The 23,045-nt window shown below is 43.9% G+C and overlaps 1 protein-coding gene across 2 annotated transcripts in view; it reads right to left on the bottom strand.

Moving 5' to 3' along the window:
• Positions 1–916: 916 nt before the first annotated feature.
• PANX2 (pannexin 2) overlaps positions 917–23,045 on the bottom strand; it is a 46,946-nt gene continuing 24,817 nt past the window's right edge. For both annotated transcript variants that reach the window (XM_082255545.1, XM_082255546.1), the window contains exons 3-4: positions 18,375–19,811; positions 917–1,980 (exon numbers count right to left, since the gene is read on the bottom strand). In XM_082255545.1, coding sequence (XP_082111671.1) covers positions 1,631–1,980; positions 18,375–19,811 — 1,787 coding nt within the window. In that variant the 3' untranslated portion in view covers positions 917–1,630. The remainder of the gene's footprint in view (positions 1,981–18,374; positions 19,812–23,045) is intronic.

Below are 23,045 nucleotides of genomic sequence, written 5' to 3'. Positions count from 1 at the left end.
ACCACTGTTGAACATATCATATTTATAGCTCACTGTATATTATTGTGCTCAGAAAACTGTAGCTGTAGTGTATGTGATTAGTGCAGAGCACGTGTTAATGGTGTCTTGCCCCATATGACATAATTATTTCCCATATTAACCTTCAAATAGATGATAACGCTGGTCATAAATTAAACTTAGACTGTGACAGTCAGTGGCAGTCAGTGTAGAACTGCCCTTTTGTACTGGTGGTCAGTGGAGAAATGGTTGCCCCTTACATTGGCAGTTAGTAACGAAATGCTCCCTTACATTTGTTGGCAGTAAAAATGTGCTTACATTGATGGTATATTGAAAAAGTGCACTGTGACCTTGTTGGTTGTAAGTGTAGTTATCCTTTACGTTGGTTGTAAGTGGAAAAGAACCCCCTTACATTGATGGTCATTGTGGTTCTCCCTTACTTTGGAGGTCAGTAGTAGAGGTGTCCCCTACAATCAGGGAGAAGAATGTCCTATTATAGAGGGGTAAGAATATTTTTTTGTGTCAGTGGTTACTTCCCTGAGAGACAAAAGCAGAGGTTTCACTGGTCCCAAATATGTATTTGGCTCTGCTGAGTGACATTGGGGTCAAAATTATGAAAGCACCGGGAGGTAAATCTGCCACTGCTCAAGGAACCCATACTAATCTCTGGAGGAATCCTAGTTAGGAAAGGCTGATCTAGACAATTTTGGAACAGTGTTTAGCAAAATAATAACTAACAATAACAATAGTAATGTCATTGTGATTTGCCAAAAGCTACTCAAATTGGCAATCTTAAAAAAAATGCATTGCACCCTTTTTGATTCCTACTCTTTTCCTAAATGAGACATGGGGCAAATACACAACCTTTTTAATGGGAGAAAAATAGGGTTCATCACCATCTCTGAGACGCTTGTCTCTGTCTGTACACAGGATACGGAATTCACTGTCAAGGGATGTGACAATACTATACTGGCTAAATTAAAGCAGTCCTACTACTGGTTCTGGATGGATAGAATGTAAGCTAGGAAGGTCAACCTCTCTATTATTTTACTATTTCATTATGCATTCATTTTTATACAAAAATAAAATGAAAAATATATTCTACTACTAAAAACTATATGTTCCCTTTATATTGTTATTATCAATGTTATTCTTATTTTTAATACTCATATATTATTTAAATGTACTTACCTTTTATTAAGGTAAGAATCTGGCCCATCAAACTAGCTCAAATGTTTATTCATTTCAAGAGCCAACCAAAACAAAAATGTAATCTCTTGCACCCTGTAATAAGATAAATACCCATATATTTTCAGTGTTTTCAGTTCTATGACAGTTGTCTGAGTATTGCCAAAAAATTAATCACTTAAGGCTGTCAATAATGGATATTCGGCCAGGTAGGAATATAGTGTTACATAGCAATGTGTATGCATACTGCCCAAGTGTCATGCTGCTTTATCTAATAGATTTACAGTAATTGTGCTTCACACTGCAGACGACATGGAAAAATTATTAGGTTCCCCCTGATAGTTGTGACAAAGCTGTGTATGGAAGCTGCTGCTTGCATATTTAGAATACATTTTTCCATGCTCATGCAGTGATTTTGCATGGTTGTTTGATGCAGCTCTCAAGCCTAGTAGTCCACAGAATTTATTATTGCCCTGGGCTCTTCAAAAGGGGCCAGCATGACTTGCTTTGGTGGTATAACTGAAATGATGTCTGCTGGATCAGGGGAGGAAATAGCGATTATGCGTTCATCCCTGTCTTCATATAGAGTGTTAATATGGAGCAAAGGATGAGTGGGGTTGCGGTTGAAGATAGTCATGGGCTCGGGCTTGACCTGACTGAGGGAAACACTTGATGTAGAGACTGCAGCGCTCACCATGTGACTTCCGCATGTGAGAAATGTTGCAGAGACATTACCACAGCTTTCAGATAACGGCTGATTTTCTTTCTCAATTATTTTTGAGGATTTTGAAGTATCTGTTAGGAAAGAAGAAAAAACTTAGAATCTACCAAATATATAAAATATAGACAAAAATGTATACAGACTAATTCCAAGGCATGCAAACTTGCAGAGAGTTAACTGAATTCACCTTGAGTAATCTGATTTCTGCATAATCTCTTGCAAAATAAGCACATATTGACCCACAAAAGGTAAGAAGGTAGTGGAAAAGTTTAAGTGAACTCCCTAAAATGTGTGCTGTGTAACCTTCTTTGGGTTTTATTTACTCAAGGCAGCAGATGGATGATGGAAGTCAGCAGAGCTTTACCTCATTCACGAAACTCTGGGAATAACTCGCTTGCAGGGTAATCTGCATTTGCAAAAGAACAGTCTATTTGTCTTTAATAAATAAACCCATTTGTTTCTCTTCTATCACTAATCAAATTTAAACTTAAAGCGATTGTAGTCTAATTTTTTCCCCTATAAAAACAACAAACATGTTATACTTACCTCCTCTGTTGCAGTTGGATTTGCACAGAGCAGCCCGGATCCTATTCTTTTCAGGTCCTTCTTCAGCGCTGCTGGCCCCTCCTTCCTGTTCAGTGCCCCCACAGCAAGCAGCTTGCTATGGGGGCACCTGAGCCGTGTCATAGTTCCTTGTCCATTCAGACACGGAGCCCCACCAGGCCCCGCCCTGCCCCCTTTCTCTCCTGATTGGCTAACTGACTTCAATTGACAACAGAGGCAGCCAATGGTGCCACTGCTGTGTCTCAGCCAATCAGGAGGGAGAACCCTATTTTTGGAGACACTCGTGGACATGGCTTGACAGAGAGGGACCTCGGGTAAGCGTTAGGGGGGGGCCGAGAGGGCTGCTGCACACAGAAGGTTTTTTTAACTTAATGCATAAAACTTATGACTTTACAACTTCTTTAAAAAACTTCTTTAACTTTTTTAAATAACAAACATGTTATACCTACCTCCTCTGTTCAGTTGGTATTGATCAGGGCAGCCCCGATCCTTCTCTTCTCGGCTCCCTCTTCTCTGCTCCTGGCCCCTCCCTCCTATTGAGTGCTCCCACAGCAAGCAGCCTGCTATGGGAGCACCCAAGTCGAGCTGCGGCTCCGTGTCTCCATTCAGACACAGAGCTGTAGTTCAGCCCTGCCCTCTCTTTCTCCTGATTGGCTAACTGATGTTGATTGACAGCCACAGGAGCCAATGGTGCCGCAGCTGTGTCTCAGCCAATTAGGTGGGAGAGTTTCGGACTGCCAAGGGAATCGTGAGCATCGCTGGAAAGAGATGGGATTCAGGTAAGTATTAAGGGGTTCTGGGGCTGCTGCTACACACAGAAAGCTTTTTATCCTAATGTATAGAAAGCATTAATATAAAAAATCTTCTGACTTAACAACTCCTTTAAAAGGAAAGTTTGAAAATGATTGGTGGTTGTTAGGAAATTTAAAGTAATGGCTTTTGCATATGTTAGAAGCAGCAGAGAGAGTGTTCAAACATCAACAGGTACATTCCAGAATCACAAGAATAAAAGTGAGCAGCATGGACTGAGAGCTAGGCCTAAATCAGTGCCGGATTAACTGTTTAAGGACCCTGTGACAACTGATCAAAATACTATTGGTTTGATCTTGAAAGAATATTGAAAGAAAACTTTCCTTTAAGGTGTTACTAAACCCATAACAATAAAATCAGTCTGTATATGCATTAAAGCATACTTGTTATACTCACTAGTTGCACAAAGAGGAAAAGATCCCCTGGGTGGGACTGTGGCGGGTAATAACTCCAAAATGTATCAAAAAATATATAAGTTTTATTGCATAATATAAATACAGTGAACAGACATGTTCAAAACGTGACTTTAAAATGATGGCGACTGAACAAGGAATTGATGTGACAGACTTGGCTTGGAAGAACCTTGAATTGGTCCAAAAGACCCTACGCGTTTCAATATAACGTATAGAATCTCTTCCTCAGAGGTTTTAGACTATAGTTCTGCTATAAACAATCTATGATAGAAAACAAACATGTTCAAGAAACAATGTAGTTCTTTTGCTTTGTACCATTGTATAGGTTGCCACATATTAACATATCTTTTGAAACATAGATGTACATACCATACATACACCTATAAACCAAAGTAGGAACCTAAAATGACATTTATGGGTGTGGAACAGCAATTGGCTTGTTTGCACGCCTCTTGATAATTTGCAACCTTTTTTTCTTATACATATATATTTTTCTGATTATTTCAGTTTTAAGAAATCGCAAGTTTGAGCCTGGATTTCTCCTGTGTCACTACGTTTGGACCCCATGTGAAGTCCTGGTGCTATCGCCCCCTCCCCCCTCTTTTTGTTCGCACTCCCTGCTCACATTTGGAACATCGACACCTCTGCATCTGGGGTGCATGGTGAGGGGCAGGCAGTGGGGCAGTTTGGCCGATCTGTGACATACTCCTTTCGGCTGGTCGGACAGTCAATGTTTTTATCTAGGCGACCTTCCCAAACAAATGTGACTGACTTTATGGTATGTACATCTGTGTTTCAAAAGATATGTTAACGTGTGGCAACCTATACAATGGTGCAAAGCAAAAGAACTACATTGTTTCTTGAACATGTTTGTTTTCTATCATAGATTGTTAATAGCGGAACTATGGTCTAAGACCCCTGAGGAAGAGATTCTATACGTTATATCGAAACGCGTAGGGTCTTTTGGACCAATTCAAGGTTCTTCCAAGCCAAATCTGTCACATCAATTCTTTGTTCAGTCGCCATCATTTTAAAGTCACGTTTTGAACATGTCTGTTCACTGTATTTATATTATGCGATAACATTTATATCTTTTTTGATACATTTTGGAGTTATTACCCGCCACAGTCCCACCCAGGGGGTCTTTTCCTCTTTGTGCAACTATTCAGTTTAGGGATGAGGGTTCTCTAACTCCTCTTGTAGTCCTCCTCCTTTGAACCCAACCTCCATACCAATTTGTGTTATACTCACTGTGGAACCTAAGGGGTTAATCCTACGCATTGTGTAAAAAGGCTATTTGATCCTGTCTTCTTTGATCCTCCCCTTCTTGCACTGTCCCCCAATCTATCTCCTGCTAAGACAGAGCCTTTGAAGTCACTCTAAACATGCTCAGTTTGGTATGTTTTGCTAGAAAGTTTTTAGCAGAGGGCCAAATCACCATGTAATCACCATGTAATCAGCAGAGGGCCAAACAGCACTGTCCAGACAGAGGGGCAGGGGTCCTACAGTCTCATTGGAAAGTCTTAGGAGAATAAAAACTCCTCCTACAAGATTTAACTAGACACTGATAGAAGTCACAAGACTGCTCCAATTGATGATGAGAAAAGGTATTTAGCAGCTTCTATTTACTAAAATAATTGCATTTCTATGTTCTGTGTACTGTGGGAGAGCAGATAAAGTGAATGCAGGGTCCTGGGTTTAGTAACACTTTAAAGACCCTATAGAGAAAATACTGTATAAATGTAATGTACCCAATAACAATTTAAAGTACATAAACCATAGACATCAGGTTCACATTACAGTTTGTCTCTTAAAAGCTCATCTTCTTTCAGCTTTCAGTTTGTAAAAATTTTTCGTTGCAACCTGCGCATGTGTAATGTACAGTAGTGATGGTCATCTCCACCTCGCGGCTGACATGCACACTAATTAATTCAATGTTATCCCATTAGAGCGTGTGCATGAGAAATCTCCAGAAACCTGCAAGGGGGGCCCCAAAGTTTTCCATGAAAAACCAAACTACTCTACAGATAAGCTTTTCTACCTCAGTGCATCTGAAGGTTTGATTTTCAGTTAGGTGCTGAAGTGTACTCTTTCTGGCTTATAAGGCTATTTGATTGCATATGTGTAGCACCCTCCTAGGTAGGTGCTAGTGAGAGAGTATAGTTTTTGGCTCTGTCTGCCTATCATAGGCACAGGAAGCAAATCTTTATTGCTCTCTGCTTATAGGAGAGCAGAATCTGTTAGTGAGGTCTGCTCATGCTCAGTATGCGATTCATTATGTCTAGAGAGTATTTCACACTGGTCCAATAGGGAGGCATGTTGGTCAGTGGGGAGGAAACCTGACAAATGGATGCATAGGCTTTGGTACAGTCCTGGTGATTGGCAGGAGCGGGTTCCCTCGGTGCATTCTGGGATACTGTATAAAAGCGAGGGGCATGTGTGCTGCAGGGTCTTTGGCTGGAGAGTAGAGTCCCGGAGGGAGGGTGGCGGCTGCCTCCTCCTCTGTAGCATTGGCACGTGGCCTCAGGAGGGTCGTCCTGAGGGCCAGAGGAATGCAGCTGAACCCAGAGTTCCAGGAGAGCTGACTGCGGGGGAGACACTGGAGACCCTAGAAAAACAGTATCGTGAGTACAGTGGCACGTGTCGAGGGGCCTGACCTGAGGGGGCCACACCAAGAGTAGGATAGTCAGTGGACGGGTATTGGCAGTCATGAAAGAGGATACTGAGGACAGCGTCCTGAAGATAACCTTAGTTCATCAAGTCGTCTTGGGAAAGAGGCTTAAATCTAAATTCACCTCAGTGGCAAGGTGGATCAACAGCCTGGCTGTACCAAGAGATAAAAGTCTCCAGTATTGTGATTAGATAATTCGGAGTATCTCACTGTTCCCTTCTCCCAACCCTAATTTATAATAAAATCCAGAAAACAACTACATACTCCTGGACTGATTATTGGACGAGCTAAAGAGGAAAAGTGAGAGACTGTGCATGTCAAGGTTGCTAATGGTAACTCAGGGGGAACGGTAAGTGTGAAATCTGGCAGTCCTCAAGGGGGCAGTGCTACATTTGGGGGCGTCATCCGGGATGCACCCCTGGGTTACACCCCTGGTTACAGCAACGGTTGCTAACGGCAATGGCCGAGCAGTCCCGCCAAGTAATGCTATGCTTCCCCAAGTAATGTGCTGGAGTGTCAGTGAAGAAAGTAATGTCTGCTCTACGGTGATCAGTAAAAGTGTGCTGTCAAGTCACATTTGTAAGGATGGTTGCCATGGGCAACAAACTGACTTTTATCTAAGAAACAGTATGTTTTTTCAAGTAAAATATTGGAGAGATTATGGAGGACAAATGCACTGTATTGCACATAAGGACTGTGTCTGCTTTACAGTAATCGGTGCAAGTATGGATGAAAAGAGCAGTGTGTCGGGGGCCATGTCTGTACATGTACTGTGAAGAAAAGTGTTGACTGTGCAATTCATGACAGCGGGCCAATTGTCCTAAACAGCATGGGAGGTTAGTTGGCTTGGGAAGAAAGAAGTGCAGCTCAGGCACAGGTACAGACGAAAAGGGAAGATGTGTGTGTGTGTGTGTCAGCGATCACAATCTGCCACGTAGTGACATTCATGCTGGCTAAGCAGAGTTGTAGCAGCAGCGAAGAGGTTACTGCAACACGCAGGAAAGCGCGCGCTGAAGAGATCTGCCTAACAGGAGGAGCCACCGTCAGAGAGTCAGCCAGTCTGGAGTCGTAGGCGGAGTCGCCACCCACGGACTGCCAAACCGAGTGGAGGAAAAGAGCTGAGACATCACTTCCGCCATCGGGTGTAGCTGAGGAGCAGACATATGTGTGGAGGAGCAAGATGGAGGATACCGGAGTAAGCCAGGCCGCAGGGGCTATCCCACATGTTGGCAGAGTACTGAGAGAGCAGATGGAATCACCCGATTTGATCCTGTGGGATACAGGAGTTCGATTAGTGCTCATCGGGAGACTGGCATTGTACAGCGAAGGGGACCAGGAGCATCTCGAGCTGGTATGTAGCCAATGCTTGAATGTGTCCATGAAGTGAACGTGTCTGCGGGCATTGAGCCAGTGTGGGCACTGCGTCGACAGGCTTGTGCAGGTGGTGCGGAGTGAATGTCGGCCCAGGAAGCTGAGCGTGAGGTGGGAGACAGGATTCAACGATGAGTTGCTGGTGCCTATGAGGATCCCTGTGGGCAGAGGAAGAGGAATGTTAAAAGCACTGCTGGGGCTGGGACCAGTGGAGCAGACTTACTCTATGGTATGCCAGGCCAGGGAGACTTATATTTCCGAGGTGAAATGCACACAGATGGTGCAGGTCGAGTCGCGGCCAGATGAAGGGCCAGCAATCCCTGCACAGGCAGAATCCGTCGCTCTCAGCAAGGCAGAGGGAAATCAATGGGCTCCTGGGAGAGAGGCTTTCAGCGTGTCTATTGAAGGGGAGGCTGGATCCATTGATATAGGGTCTCCTCGCTTCCAGCATCGATTTGGGTCCTTGGAAGAATGAATAGATGTGTGGAAGTCTGAAGAGGAGACCGAATGGGACTGGGGAACAGAGGAGAGGAGCAGCTCTGCAAGACCCAGTTCACTTTATGAGGAAACAAAGGAGGCTGTGGTGCACATGCAGTGTGCCAAGAACTTGGGGTTCTGCGAGGCCTATGCTATGAGGGTCCCAGATTTGTCCCCACCTCGAACCTACACCCGGGATCAGGATCAGAATGAGGCCTATTCGAAGCTCATCAAGAGGGAGGAGACCCCATACACCCCACCTGGGAGAGGGAATACACAGGCCCTTCCCAGGTTCTCAAGATGCCAGCATCTAATCCAAAGAAAGGTGGCCCTGGAATATGGGTACGACTACCCCTACGCTCCTTGGAAGATCATGCAGGAAGTTGGGGCCAAGAGAGAAGAGTGGTGTGATGAGGCGATTTGGGAGTTTCTATACATCCCTAAACCGTATCAGAACCCGGAAAGGCCTGAGTTTTGGGACACCTTTTACTCTGTGAAGGCAAACTGGAATTTGGGGCTGGCAATCCACATAGACCGTGTGGAAGCTTGCCACCCAAATGGAACAGGTCAGGCTTGGTCTGTTCGCTTTCAGGACTCTAAGGGAAAGACTGTCAGGATACCTCATCCCGACTACTACTGTTGAGGATGCAGAGTTCCCACCCCTGTAGATAAGATGTTATGTTACAAGGCTGGCTAGACTGGAAGTTGTTACAAAGAGGCTGAGAGCCCAAAGACAATTTCAAGTTGCTGTTGGGGCTGAAAGCCCTACTTCCACATTCCCCTATCCCTTCTATCCTTGCAAGAGGGATTGGGAACCAGTAGAACTGCTACCACTGCGTAGTATCACCAAAGAGGGCCGGCTCCTCTAACCCATAAAGACTTTCTGTTTGTAAGATTCTGGTACCTTTGGTACCCTTATTTACCATTTTCCTTTCAAAACATTGCGTCCCACCTTTCTAGTTAGGTGGAACGCATACACCTTTAAGACGGATGACGTCATCGCTGAGCGCCGCTGAGCGGCTATTTCAATCGCCAGCGTTCTCTCTCACGTTGTTCGTTCAATGTGTGTCTACATGCTCACAAGCCTTGTCTTGCTGTCGGAACCTCCAGCTATTTGCCTTTACCTGGAACAGACCGGAACCTTGCAACTGATCCCGTATCTCGCTACCGGATCACTCCCTCATTACTGGACCCCTCTACTTACTAAACCTTACTAGTGATAAGTACCCCACAGGGGAATCCTCCATAACTAACTTACACTATCATCTTCTGCACATTAAGGACTGTTACTATCTATGCATACTAATTCTACCATCTGCACTGTTACATAGATTGCTAGCTCTTGAGTCTACTATCGTCTATCCTTGCACTGGGTTAGTCTATCCTGTCTATGTTATCTGCTGTCCTTACCACCTGTTACCATAATGATTACTAACCTATCTGCATTCTACCTATTACCATCTACTACTCTCCTGAACATTACTATCAAGTGCTTACCATTACTGTCACTGCTCACACCTGTCCCTTCAGCACATCACTTCCATACTATCATATACATCCTATCACTCCAGGAATATCTTATTGAGTGTGTGTATATCTGTATGCTGAAGCAGACAGGCCCACAGTGATGAGTCTGGAGAGTTGGATCTGGTATTCCAACACATCTCTACATGACTACTGAGTGGAGATTCTGCAGCTGCAAATCCAGCTTAGAATAAAAACGCAGGAGCGTTACACTGTTCAGAGAACTTTAGTAGTCACTTAGTTCTATGCTTCATTTACTACAAGAAGCCCTCTTACTAAATGTTCTGTCAAGATCTTTTGGGCCAACGGGCCAGGATCACTCATTGGAACAAGTTAAAGGACATTTTGCAAATAAATTTGGGCCAATGGGCCAAGAAGGTTGTGGTACAGAAGAAGAGGATCCCTTTACAAAGATACTTTGCTCAAAGGACACTTTGTGAAGATCCTGTTAGGCCAGGGGGCCGGTGGAAAGGATGTTGTGTGAGTTGCTGCCTTGGGAGAGGAGGTGGTGACCCATTGTCTCTTTTGAGAGAAGAGGGATCTCAGAGTGAAGGACCCTTGAAGAGACTTGCAAAACTAACAAGTAGACAAGTTGCTCAGGCTCCAGCAAAATAGCTTGTCACAGAAGAAGAGATGTTGCCTCGGTGTTACAAAAGGAGAGGGCACTGTGAACACCAGTCGGGTGGACTCCGCATTTCTTCCTTCTGAACTTGTGGGCAGTGGCGTAGCGTGGGGGGTGCTGGGGGGGCCAGCCGCACCGGGCGCAAAATCTGGGGGGGGCGCATCCTGCGGCCGCCGCTGCCATTTAGGAGCCCACTCGCTCAGCCATCTGCTCAGCCATCCTGAACGGCGGGCGGCGGGAGGCTAATATCAGAGCCAGTACAGCTCCGGATGGAGGGCGGGACTTCAAGTTAACCCGCAGGTGATTGGTTGCTAGCAACCAATCACAAGCTGGTTACCTAGAAAAGTTGTGCAGATCCCGCCCTCCTTCCAGAGCTGCCCTGCTTCTGATGTTAGCTTCATGCTTGCTGCCGTCCATGCGGAGCTATCCAGCTGCTGCCTGCTCTGTGAGTATCGTGGAGGAAGCTGTGAAGGGGGAGCAGAGGACAGGGAGCTGAAGATGGGGGGAGGGCTGAGGACAGGAATCTAAAGATGGGGGGGGGGACTGAGGACAGGAATCTGGAGATGGGGGGGTGGTGTGAGAACAGGAATAATCTGAAGATGGGGGGGGGGCTGAGGATAGGAATCTGAAGATGGGGGGGCTGAGGATAGGAATCTGAAGATGGGGGGGGGGGTGGAGGGCTGAGGACAGGAATCTGAAGATGGGGGAGGGGCGGAGGGCTGAGAACAGGAATCTGAAGATGGGGTAAAGCTGAGGACAGGAATGTAGGGGTAGTGGGGGACAGGAATGTAGGGGTAGTGGGGGACAGGAATGTAAAGGGGTACTGGGGGACAGGAATGTAAAGGGGTACTTTGGGACAGGAATGTAAAGGGGTACTGGGGATGAGGACAGGAATGTAAAGGGGTACTGGGGGACAGGAATGTAAAGGGGTACTGGGGATGAGGACAGGAATGTAAAGGGGTACTGGGGGACAGGAATGTAAAAGGGTAATGGGGATGAGGACAGGAATGTGAAGGGGTACTGGGGGACAGGAATGTAAAGGGGTACTGGGGGACAGGAATGTAAAGGGGTACTGGGGATGAAGACAGGAATGTAAAGGGGTACTGGGGATGAGGACAGGAATGTAAAGGGGTACTGGGGATGAGGACAGGAATGTTAAGGGGTACTGGGGGACAGGAATATAAAAGGGTAATGGGGGTGAGGACAGGAATGTAAAGGGGTAGTGGGGGATAGAATTGTAAAGGGGTAGTTGGGATGAGGACAGGAATGTAGAGGGGTACTGGGGATGAGGAGAGGAATGTAAAGGGGTAGTGGATGAGGACAGGAATGTAAAGGGGTAGTTGGGATGAGGACAGGAATGTAGAGTGGTACTGGGGATGAGGAGAGGAATGTAAAGGGGTAGTGGATGAGGACAGGAATGTAAAGGGGTAGGGGATGAGGACGGGAATGTAAAGGGGTACTGGGGATGAGGAGAGGAATGTAAAGGGGTACTGGGGATGAGGACAGGAATGTAAAGGGGTACTGGGGATGAGGACAGGAATGTAAAGGGGTACTGGGGATGAGGACAGGAATGAAAAGGGGTAGTGGATGAGGACAGGAATGTAAAGGGGTAGGGGATGAGGACAGTTATGTAAAGGGGCAGTGGATGAAGACAGGAATGTAAAGGGGTACTGGGGCTGAGGACAGGAATGTAAAGGGGTACTGGGGATGAGGACAGGAATGTAAAGGGGTAGTGGATGAGGACAGGAATGTAAGGGGGTACTGGGGATAAGGACAGGAATATAAAGGGGTACTGGGGATGAGGACAGGAATGTAAAGGCGGAAGGGAGGTGATATAAAGGGGGCTAAGGACAGGAATGCCGAGGGGGGCTGAGGACAGAAATGTGAAGGAGGAGGGGCATGATATAAAGGGGCATAAGGATAGGAATGTAAAGGGGGGGGTGATGACAAGGATGTGAGGGGAGGAGGGGGGATATGAAGGTGGGCTGAAGACAGGCAGGTGATGTGCAGGGGGGACTAAGAACACTATTGTAATGACAGGATTGTGATGTGAAGGATATGAGCCTAGCTTTATAACATTGTTACCTGTGTTCTGCATGAAGGCAGCCCATTGATTTAATTTTGTGTAATTAGGTTGGCCAGTGTAGTGGTCAGGTAGGTCTCTGTAGGTGTCAGTATAGTAATCAGGTAGGTTAGTGCAGGTAACAGGTAGATCTGTGTAGTGTTCAGTGTAATTGTCAGGTAGGTTTGTGTAGTGGTCGGGTAGGTCTGTGTAGTGGTCAGGAAGGTCCATGTAGGTGTCAGTATAGAGATTAGGTAGGTCAGTGTAGTGATCAGGTTGGTTAGTGCAAGAATAAGGTAGGTTAGTGTAGGAATAAGATAGCTCAGTGTAGGTGTCTGTGTAGTGGTCAGGTAGGTCAGTGTAGGAATCAGGTAGGTCTGTGTAGTGGTCAGCTAGGTCAGTGTAGTGGTCTAGTTTATTTGTGTAGGGGGCGCAAATTACTTAACTTGCCCCGGGTGCTGACAACCCACGCTACGCCACTGCTTGTGGGTCTAACTAAAATAGGAGAGAGTCAGTGCCCTAGTGTCCAACAAAATAGTTCTCAGTAGGAACTGATAAGTAAATGTTAGATAGTCAGCTTGGCAGGGTTTGTTTGTTATTGGTTTCAGGAACAACAATGAAACGCAGAGTCAAGCGTGCCCTTAGGGTGCCTGGACTGATGAAGATCTCTACAAGAAGTTGCAGTTAGAGATAAATGTTGAGAAGGTCGCCCCTGAGGAGAGGGCAATCTCACTGTGAGTAAGTAACAATGTATTAACTCATGCCTAACTTGATTTCTTTGCAGGCTTGCTTAGGATTTCCGGGTCTGGCTAGGCCCTCCACTACTTAATGTAAATTTCCATGCAATGTAGATACTGTATTTAGTTAGCTAGACAGGGTGATGTTACCTGTTCAAGCAGATTTTTGTTTGGCAGGGGGTGCGTGTAACACCCTCCTAGGTAGGTGCTAGTAAGAGAGTATAGTTTTTGGCTCTGTCTGTCTATCAGGGGAGCAGCAGGCAAATCTATATTGCCCTCTGCTTATTGGAGAGCAGGATCTGCTCATTGTGCTCAGTATGCGATTCATTATGTCTAGAGAGTGTTTCACACTGGTCTAACAGGGAGGTATGTTGGACAGTGGGAGGAAACCTGACAAATGGATGCATAGGCTTTGAGTACAGTCATGGTGATTGGCAGAAGCGGGTCGCCTTGGTGGGATACTGTATAAAAGCCAGGAACACATGTGCTGGGGGTTCTTTGGCTGGAGAGCAGAGTCCCGGAGGGAGGATGGCGGCTGCCTCCTCCTCTGTTGCAGTGGCACGTGGCTTCAGGAGGGTTGTCCTGAGGGCCAGAGGAACAGAGCTGAACCCAGAGGTCCAGGAGAGCTGACTGAGGGGGAGACACTGAAGACCCTAGAAAAACAGTAACCTGAGTACAGGGGCTCGTGTCGAAGGGCCTGACCTCAGGGGGGCCATCCCAAGAGTAGGATAGTCAGTAGACGGGTGTTGGCAGTCAAGAAAGAGGATACTGAGGAGAGTGTCCTGAAGATAACCTTAGTTCATCAAGTCGTCTTAGGAAAAAGACTTAAATCTAATCTCTATAAATCTAAACTTTGTAATAAAATCCAAAAAACAACTACATACCCCTGGACTGATTATTGGATGAGCTATAGAGAAAAAGTGAGACTTTGCATGTCAAGGTTGCTAATGGTAACTCAGGGGGACCCGTAAGTGTGAAATCTGGCAGTCCTCAAAGGGGCAGTGCTACGCAAGAATAGGTCTAAAAGCTGGTACACACTGGCTGAATATCGGCCAGTATAGAAAAAAAAACGGCCGCCATTCGGCCAGTGTGTACAGCAGCCTGTCCGGCTACTGTCGAACGGGCATGCTAGAAAACCAGCAGCCCATCGCCATCTGATCAGCTCTGGCAGACAATGACTGCGAGCGTTGACTGGTGTGTTCTGACGGGGGGGGGGGGGTCAGAACAAAATATCTCAAATGGGAGATTACTGTACTAGTATTGCATAGTTAGCAGTGGCGGCTGGTGCTCCATGGGCCGGGGGGGGGGGCAAAAGGCAGGCCGCACAACATACCCCCCCCCCGGGACCACAGCAGGATAGGACCACGGTAAGCGGCAGGACAGGACAGGACCCGGCTCACTCACCCTGCCTGGACAGCAGCAGGCGACGGCGGCGGCTTCGGCCTCTTCCCCCTGTCTTCTGCGTCTCCTCCCTCCTCCTATATGCCCAATGGCATAGCTTCTCCTTTCGGCCAATCCGGAAACGGGTCTCAGAACCCGCTTCCTGATTGGCCAGGAGGAGGATCCGTGTGACAATAGCGATTTTTTTTCGCTATTGTCACACAACTGGATGGGCTCAGGGCGCAGTGCTCTGCACCCCGAGCCCACCCTTTTTTTTTTTTTTAGCCTATTAGAGCCTCTGGCTCTAATCACATGGTTAAAAAAAAAAGCCCCATTGAACTCCCTGCGTCCAGCCCCCCGCATGTAGATTAGGGGGCCGGATACATGGATAGGGGGGGGGGCGGCGCCCCCAATGCACCAGCCGCCACTGTTAGTTAGTACAGCAAGCTCCTAAGTTTTTTTTTATTTTGGCCACTGGGTTGAAAAAAAAAAAAAAGGTGTCGGTGTGTACCATGCATTACTCACTACTTCCCTCATATCTGTTTTCTGCACAAACAGTAGCTATATACAGGACACTTTGTCATTTATTCATAAATATTCTTACCATTGCAACATCCTGTACACACCCATTTTCTATTTTTCACATATCGTATGGGCCGTCAACTCCACACTGCAAGTAATTTTCTTAGTCAATGTTATTTTATGTTTAACTATATCTGACTGTCTGTTTGCAAATTAGAAGGAATCTTAATAAATATTTGACATTAAGAATTTTGAATAAAAAACTTCAGCATATTGACATTTCACTTTCTGGTGCAAAAGTCAAGAGCCTATTCTGCAAAGGAAACTGTGCTATTAGATATGGCTACAGAAATACAAAACCATATCCAGCACTAGATAAAATACAGTAAAACCTTGGTTTGAGAGTAACTTGGTTTAAGAGCGCTTTGCAAGACAAGCAAAATTTTCAAATAAATTTTGACTTGATATACAAGCAATGTCTTGATATACAAGTAGCCTCAAGTCACAGCTGAGTATCAAAGAGAAGAGAGGCGCCTCTAAGTGTAGCAATATGGTTACATTTAATGAAGGTACAACATTTACCAACTCACATGGTTGATGATTGGAACAGGCACATCTAAGGATGCAGGCATCCAGGCTAAAGCTGTCCACATAGACCATTCTCCGCACCACCATCTACGTCACCCCTTCCATGCTGCCCCTCGCTTTCAGAACGCTTTACTGCAGGGTGGTCTTCCCGGTCAGGATTACAGACTGGTAGCCAGCGGTGCAGAAGATAGTCTATGTGGACAGCTTTACCCCGGATGCCTGCATACTTAGATGTGCCTGTTTTATTCATCAACCATGTGAGTTGATAATGTTGTACCTTCATTAAATGGAACCATATTGCTACACTTAGAGGCGCCTCTCTTCTCTTTGATACTCTGTAGCTCCTGCTGGATTTTGCTTCTAATCCCCTTCTGGAAGTGGTTATTTGTGGATGGACATTTTATGGTTATATAACCTATCGCAATGCTATAATCTTTTTATATGGTCTATAAACTGAAGGACTTATGAATAAATGGTTGTGGAACTAATCATCTGGGTTTCCATTATTTCTTATGGGGAAATTCGCTTTGATATAAGAGTGCTTTGGATTACAAGCATGTTTCCGGAACAAATTATGCTCGCAATCCAAGGTTTTACTGTACAATACATTTTCAGACATGTTACTATATGCCATGTTTAACCTGTGCTAGGCTATCACTCGAAGCAGATATAAAAACACTGCTTTCTGTAATGCTAATGTGATAAAAATACTGATATCTATTATAAAAAAAATAAAATATGTGTATATAAGAAATAAATGTATATACAAACCAGCTGCAACCATTTTACTAGTGATCTCACACTAATAATACAGTGAATTCTGAATATAATGGTGCGCTAATTCCAACAAGGAGGTCCAAAAGAATATATAATAAACCAATATAAATATTGGTTTATTATATACTATTTTGGACCTCTTTGTTGGAAAATAATGGTAGCCACACAAAATATTGACACTTTGGGTCCAATTTGGACATTTTCACTTAGGGGTGTACTCACTTTTATTGCCAGCGGTTTGGACATTAATGGCTGCGTGTTGAGTTAGTTTGAGGGGACAGCAAATTTACACTGTTATATACAAGCTGTACATTCACTACTTTACATTGTAGCAAACTGTAATTTCTTCAGTGTTGTCACATGAACAGATATAATAAAATATTTACAAAAATGTGAGGGGTGTATTCACTTTTGTGAGATACTGTATGTATATATATATATATATATATATATATATATAAACATATACATATATATATATATATATACTGCCTGGCCAAAAAAAAAAAAAGTCGCCATCAAAAAAAAGGTCACACACGTTGGACCGTCTTTAGCTTTGATTACGGCACGCATTCGCTGTGGCATTGTTTCGATAAGCTTCTGCAATGTCACAAGATTTATTTCCATCCAGTGTTCCATTCATTTTTCACCAAGATCATGCTCCCTGAACCACTCTTTCACAATTTGAGCCCGATGAATCCTGGCATTGTCATATTGGAATATGCCCGTGCCATCAGGGAAGAAAAAAATCAATTGATGGAATAACCTGGTTATTCAGTATATTCAGGTAGTCAGCTGACCTCATTCTTTGGGCACATGCAGTAACTATCCAATAGGATAGCTGTAGACCTTTTTTTCCAGGCAGTGTATATATATATATATATATATATATATATATATATATATATATATATATATATATATATATGTATATATATACACAACTTTGAAAGAGAAGTACTCACTTTGACTCACCTGGACTCACCTAAGTGGATGCAGCATTGGAACAATGCTGCATCTGTCCCCTGGCGCCTCTGGGACTGAGAACCAAGCGACTTAAACACCGCTGATTATTCAGTTCTTAGCGCTCCACTGTCAGTCACCGGCTCTGCCCCTTCCTTGCTCACTGGAGTACTAGGCTGAGGAGGGGGTGGGAGCGGTGGGCTCAGCCTCTCAGTGGTTCACTGAGAGGCTGAGCCGGGTGCCAGTCCAGTCATGTGGCTGGAATTCCGACTTCATTGTCTTGATCTTGCCCAAGCCTGGGCCGACTCTGTGACTTTAGCAGACAGCATTGTTCCAGTGAAGCCTGCAGTCTGCTGAAAACGGGTCACAGGAGTGCAGAACGAACTGGACTCCTGTGATTCACAGGAGAAGTACAGCCAAATAAGCTTAGGCTGTACTTCTCCTATAATGAATTTTGTTTGTTTGTGTTGATTGTTATGTGATACTGTGATACATGAAAGAAAACTACAATGAGGTAGGCATTGCAGAGGCTAACCATTCTGTTAGAAAAATAGAGCTATAGCTCTACACACAGTCTAACCTGCTTTAGTGGAACTTACTCTTATTCTGCGGAAAACTCTAAGAACTGTGCCTATTATCAAATCTAATAAAGAGTGCCAAAAGGGCCAGGTCAAATCTATAATCTATACATTTTTTTTTATTTATTCTTGAGAATATATTGAATGATTGCACGAGGACAGTGCTGAACTCTTAAAAGGTTGTGTTCCTTCTATATTTTTGCTGGCTATATAAATAAATGAAAAATAATAATTATTATTTAGAATTAACAAATAACTAATAATTTAGTCAGCACTGTTGATGTGTGATTATTCATTATATTGTCCATGACTGGATGGTTGTGAACAAGCCAAATCTGCACCTACTGTAAGGGCTATCACAAGGCAGACCAGGAGGGTAGATCTTCATTCACTTTTAGAAAAATCTTACCTTTTACAAGGGCAACCACACTATCTTCCTGACATGGGAAACCATTCTCTTGGCTTTCAGACATGGCTATTGGAGCGATCTCCTGCATCTCTGACTTGGGTTTTTTGCTACTAAGAACATATGGTTGGACATCTAATGAGAAGTGTCGAGCATGTTTTTTCTCACCAGTAGTGATTACAATTGTACTAGTGTCACATTTTTGAGATGAATGAGGTGAAGATTTTGAAGAGGCCTCCAAAAGTGGAGCTATTAAGGTGTCTGTTGCAGTTTTCCTTCTCATTGGCTTCGGCTTCTCCGGTTTACTATTTTCAACTTTCATTATGGCTAATTGTTCCTTAAAGGGTTGGGGTAGAGGATTGCTACTGGGAATCCACTTCATTTTTTTTCTTGGACGCTTTATAACAAGCTGTTCATTGACATCAATATCTGCTGGGTCAACACTTGGGTCAACTGTCTGCATACCAGAGTCCCTCATGGTAGGAGTGGCATCATAATTAGACTGCGCTAATGCCGCAAGTAATTGCCGAACCACATTGTCATACATTAAGTCGCTCTCATTGGTAATAAAATCTAGACGATTTAAGGATTTGATATGATCACGATTTTCATTGCAAAACATGGCAAGGATATTTATATCACAAAACTGGGATTTCTGCCACTGCTTCTTAGTCTTTATGCCAACTTTATTTAATTTGTCAAAAATGAAGTTGGACTTTCTGACGATGAAGAGATGTATTAAGTTGACAAGAATTATTAAATTCATTAAACTAAGTAGAAAAATATCTACTGAAGCAATTATTCTTTGGAGTTGAACAGATGGCAATTTGCAGTTTACCCTTATTTGCAACTTTGAGTTACTGGTTTTAAGATGAGGCTCTCCCAACACACAGGTAAATTCATTTTGCTTTTGAGTTGCATAATATGTGCTTAGATAAGTAATAGGCATGATGCTTAGACATATGATGAGCAAATGTCTGGCTAAATATAATTTGGCTAAAAAGTTACTGCGACCTCTTCTTTCAAGGTACTTTTCAAATAGGTTTTGTTCGGGGCTTTTTTCCTTCTCTGCATTTTCTATGATTTCTCTCTTCTCTTTTTCTGTAATGCCTGGACCTTTTGACTGAATTTGCTTTTCAATTTTGGGAGCGCGACCCTCTGCTGCTCTATGATAACAATTGTCGATTTCTTGAAGCAGGAAGTTCAGCTCTGAAGTCAACCTAGTTGAAGCTAGGAACTCCCATCCAAGAGCAGGAATGTACATGATTCCAGCAAAGGCCAGAAGAGCATATGGGAGAAACTTGTGCTCAAACAACGAAGGCCACTGACTGGCATTCACTCCTGGTAAAGCATCCTTAAGTTCTGTCCAGCAATATCCTCTGGCATACAAGGCTTGATCCCGGGTGAAGTTGTGAGGTGTATAGCAGTATATAGGCTCCTCTGTATAACAGAGAGAAAAGTCACTGCTGTGGGATTAACCTAAAAAGAAGCTCTGAAAAATAAATACATTTGAAGTGATAAAATGTTAAGTATATTGGCCAAACAAATGTCACATTCCCTTTACAGTATATTTAACAAAACCACAGGTCAAAGGTATGCAAGACACAGGTATGCATATGCCAAAGCCAAAATAATATGCCTCCTATACACTAGGCAATCTGCTGCATTTGTATTGTACACGTGTCAAATATATGTGAGTTTTAAAGCAAATCTGTGAAAAACATTTCAAATACACACTCATCTGCCACTCGACTTACCTTTAGAGTGGCTCCTTACCTTTTTGGTCTCTGCTACTGTCCCCAAAATAGATTTAGCAATTTGCAACATTATTTTCACTGGTAAATGAACACTCTGCATTATACAACCTACTACCCATGTGACAGTACAGCTACCCCATACTTGGAAGCAGAGGTGGGGGACTTGAGTCACATGACTTGACTTAAGTCAGACTTAAGTCACCAGTTTGAGGACTTGAGACTTGCTTGACTAAAATTAATAAAAGACTCGAATGGCATACCTTTAAATAAAGAATTTAAATAAAAAAATAAATAAAAAAAATAAAAGACTCGACTTGACTTTGACTTGGTATTCATGACTTGAGACTTGACTTTGACTTAAAACATATGACTCGAAATGACTTTACTTTTTTAAGTAATTAAATATTTGCATTTTCTCAAGATGTGTTAAAGCAAAATGAATGTGCCTGTTATGTTTTTGACACCACAGTCACTTAAAATACCTCAGTGTGTTCTGATTTTTTGGACACTGGCTGTTTAACAATGGAAATACTTAACATGTTTTTAGTGACTGTGGTGTTGAAACATGACCGGACGAAGGATGTGAGCTGTTTGGGCATTCAAAGTGTTTCTTTAATATGCCAAGAAAAAAGCACTAAGCAGTTTTGTTAATGTTGAAAATAAAACAAAACCTTTCCTGACCACTGACTTTTAACTGATTTAAAGGTGAAAATTGGGGTAGATCAGTATTTGACTTGATTTGTGACTTGACCAAAATAAATGACTTGACTTGATTTGCTTGACTTCTAGCAGGGACTCGACTTGACTTGCTTGATTTTCGCCACAGCAACTTGGGACTTGCTTGAGACTTGAAGGTTCAGATATGAGACTTTCACATGTGTGACTTACTCCCATGTCTGCTTGGAAGTACCTGGATTTTGATTGATTGTCGGTGAGCATCAGAGAAACGTGGAAGCGTCAATAAGGATAATTTTAAGCACTAGAGATTTTCTAGTGCAGTTCGGGGGGGGGGGGGGGGGTTACATTTTAAGGCAGGTTTGCTTTAGTGTGGGTGAGATTGTGGATGTTTTCCATAATCTCAGGTCATTAGAATAAATATGAAACAATAAGAAAGGGCGCCAGGTCAGTATGAGCAAAAACAGAATGCAATTTATTCAGCATCACTTACATTTAAGACTTCTGTGAACTGTATACAGGGCTTCAGTTACTTCAGTTACTGCTTACTTATTTTAGAACAGTAGTTCAGCTGGAGACTACCAGGCAGTCTAGGGTTGGTGGAATAAACTGTAATATTAATCTTTTTTCTTGCTCTCAGTCTTCCCTTCATCGCTCTGCTGGTCACTGGCTTTCCAATGTCATCACATACGATGCAAGACCAGCAGTCCTGTACTGTAAGTGTGGATGGTGAGGACCCATGCATATTCTGGGAGCATTGGAGAGCAAAGGACAGGGCTAGCTGCTGTGGGGAGTGAGAAATAGGGAAAGTACTATGTATTCACATATGACAACCACCCCAACCTATAACTGGCTTTTGAAGCGAGGAGCACATGGAAGGGCGACACATGCCAAAAAAATAAAAAATAAAAAATCCCAGCTCACTTACCAGCCAGCGTGCAAGAAACAGAATTGATCCTAACAATTCACATTAAAACCAAGGGGATTCGTTTTCACACATTTGCAAATATATGCTTAAGCTGCTGCAGCCACGTCATGGCAACCCAGTGTACTGCAGTCCCAACTTTACAATTCTGAGAGTCTCCTGAGTTAGAGCACATAAATAATAATGGATAGATGCATGAAGGGAGCCCACCCCTCCTTAAAGGTATAGGGACTCACTGGACACCCAGCAATAGCACAATGGCAGCAAAGGTGTCAAGTGCATTCCTCATCAATACCCAACATTACAAACAAATGGCAACTACCCCAACCTATAACTGGCCTTTGCAACAAGGAGCATATAGAAGTACTATGTATCCCACTACCCCTGGGGGGGGGGGGGGGGACTGCAAAGGTAATTTTTTTCTACTATCCTGGAGGCTGGCTTTAAATCAAATTTTCAGTTCCACTCTGTTTTTCTCTGTCAACAGTGCATAAAGTAAGGTGACCAGATTTTTAAAATGAACTCCGAGAACATTTTATTTTTATTGGCAATAGTAATCTATTTTATAAGCATATTTACCTTAAATTATATATGCAGTGTATGTGGTATGTGTTTATGGAATGATTGTATGATATATGCGATGGAAGGACGGAATGGGGGTTAGGGGGAGCTGAGAAAGGAAGGGGCAAGGAAGGGTAAGGGGAAAACATTGTACCAGCCAGTCCTGGAAATGGGGATTTACATAGCAAACAAGATAAATTAAAAGGAATTAATCCATATTTATTCAAAATACAAAAAGATAAAAGGACCCACAGTCACAATAAATGTATGTCGATGTAGCCCCCTCCTAGGTAGGTGCTAGGCAAAGCATATATGTGACCCTGTTCTTCTTATCAGGAGGCTCTGATCTGTTAGTTAGCCTGTCCCATGCTTCCAGGTGTGACCTGTTGAGTCTGGGGAGTGTCCCCACTGTATCTTGTTGACAGTGGAGGAAACCTAGCCAATAGCACACCAGGGTTTATGATTGTCCCAGTGGGTGGGCATTGCTGCAATGCATCCTGGGATTGGGAATAAATCCGGAGGGAGCATGTGACAGGGTGTCTTTGGGCAGGAAGCCAGGTCCCAGGAGAAGAGTGACAGCTGTGTCTCCTCCTGTTGCTGAGGAAGGTGGTCCAGGAAGTCAGCATAGGGACCGGGGGTTGAGCTGTGCTGCAGAAGGATGACTGAAGGATGACCGAAGTGTGCTGACCAAGTGGAGCTGCTGGGCAGAATACTTCTGGAAAAACAGTATCGTGAGTACTCAAGCATCTGCCCAGG

Source organism: Pelophylax lessonae (assembly GCF_965119305.1).
Source record: "Pelophylax lessonae genome assembly, chromosome: 4".
Taxonomy (NCBI): domain Eukaryota; kingdom Metazoa; phylum Chordata; class Amphibia; order Anura; family Ranidae; genus Pelophylax; species Pelophylax lessonae.
The sequence above is the reverse complement of the archived record's forward strand: the minus strand, read 5'-3'. Positions and strand labels throughout refer to the sequence as shown.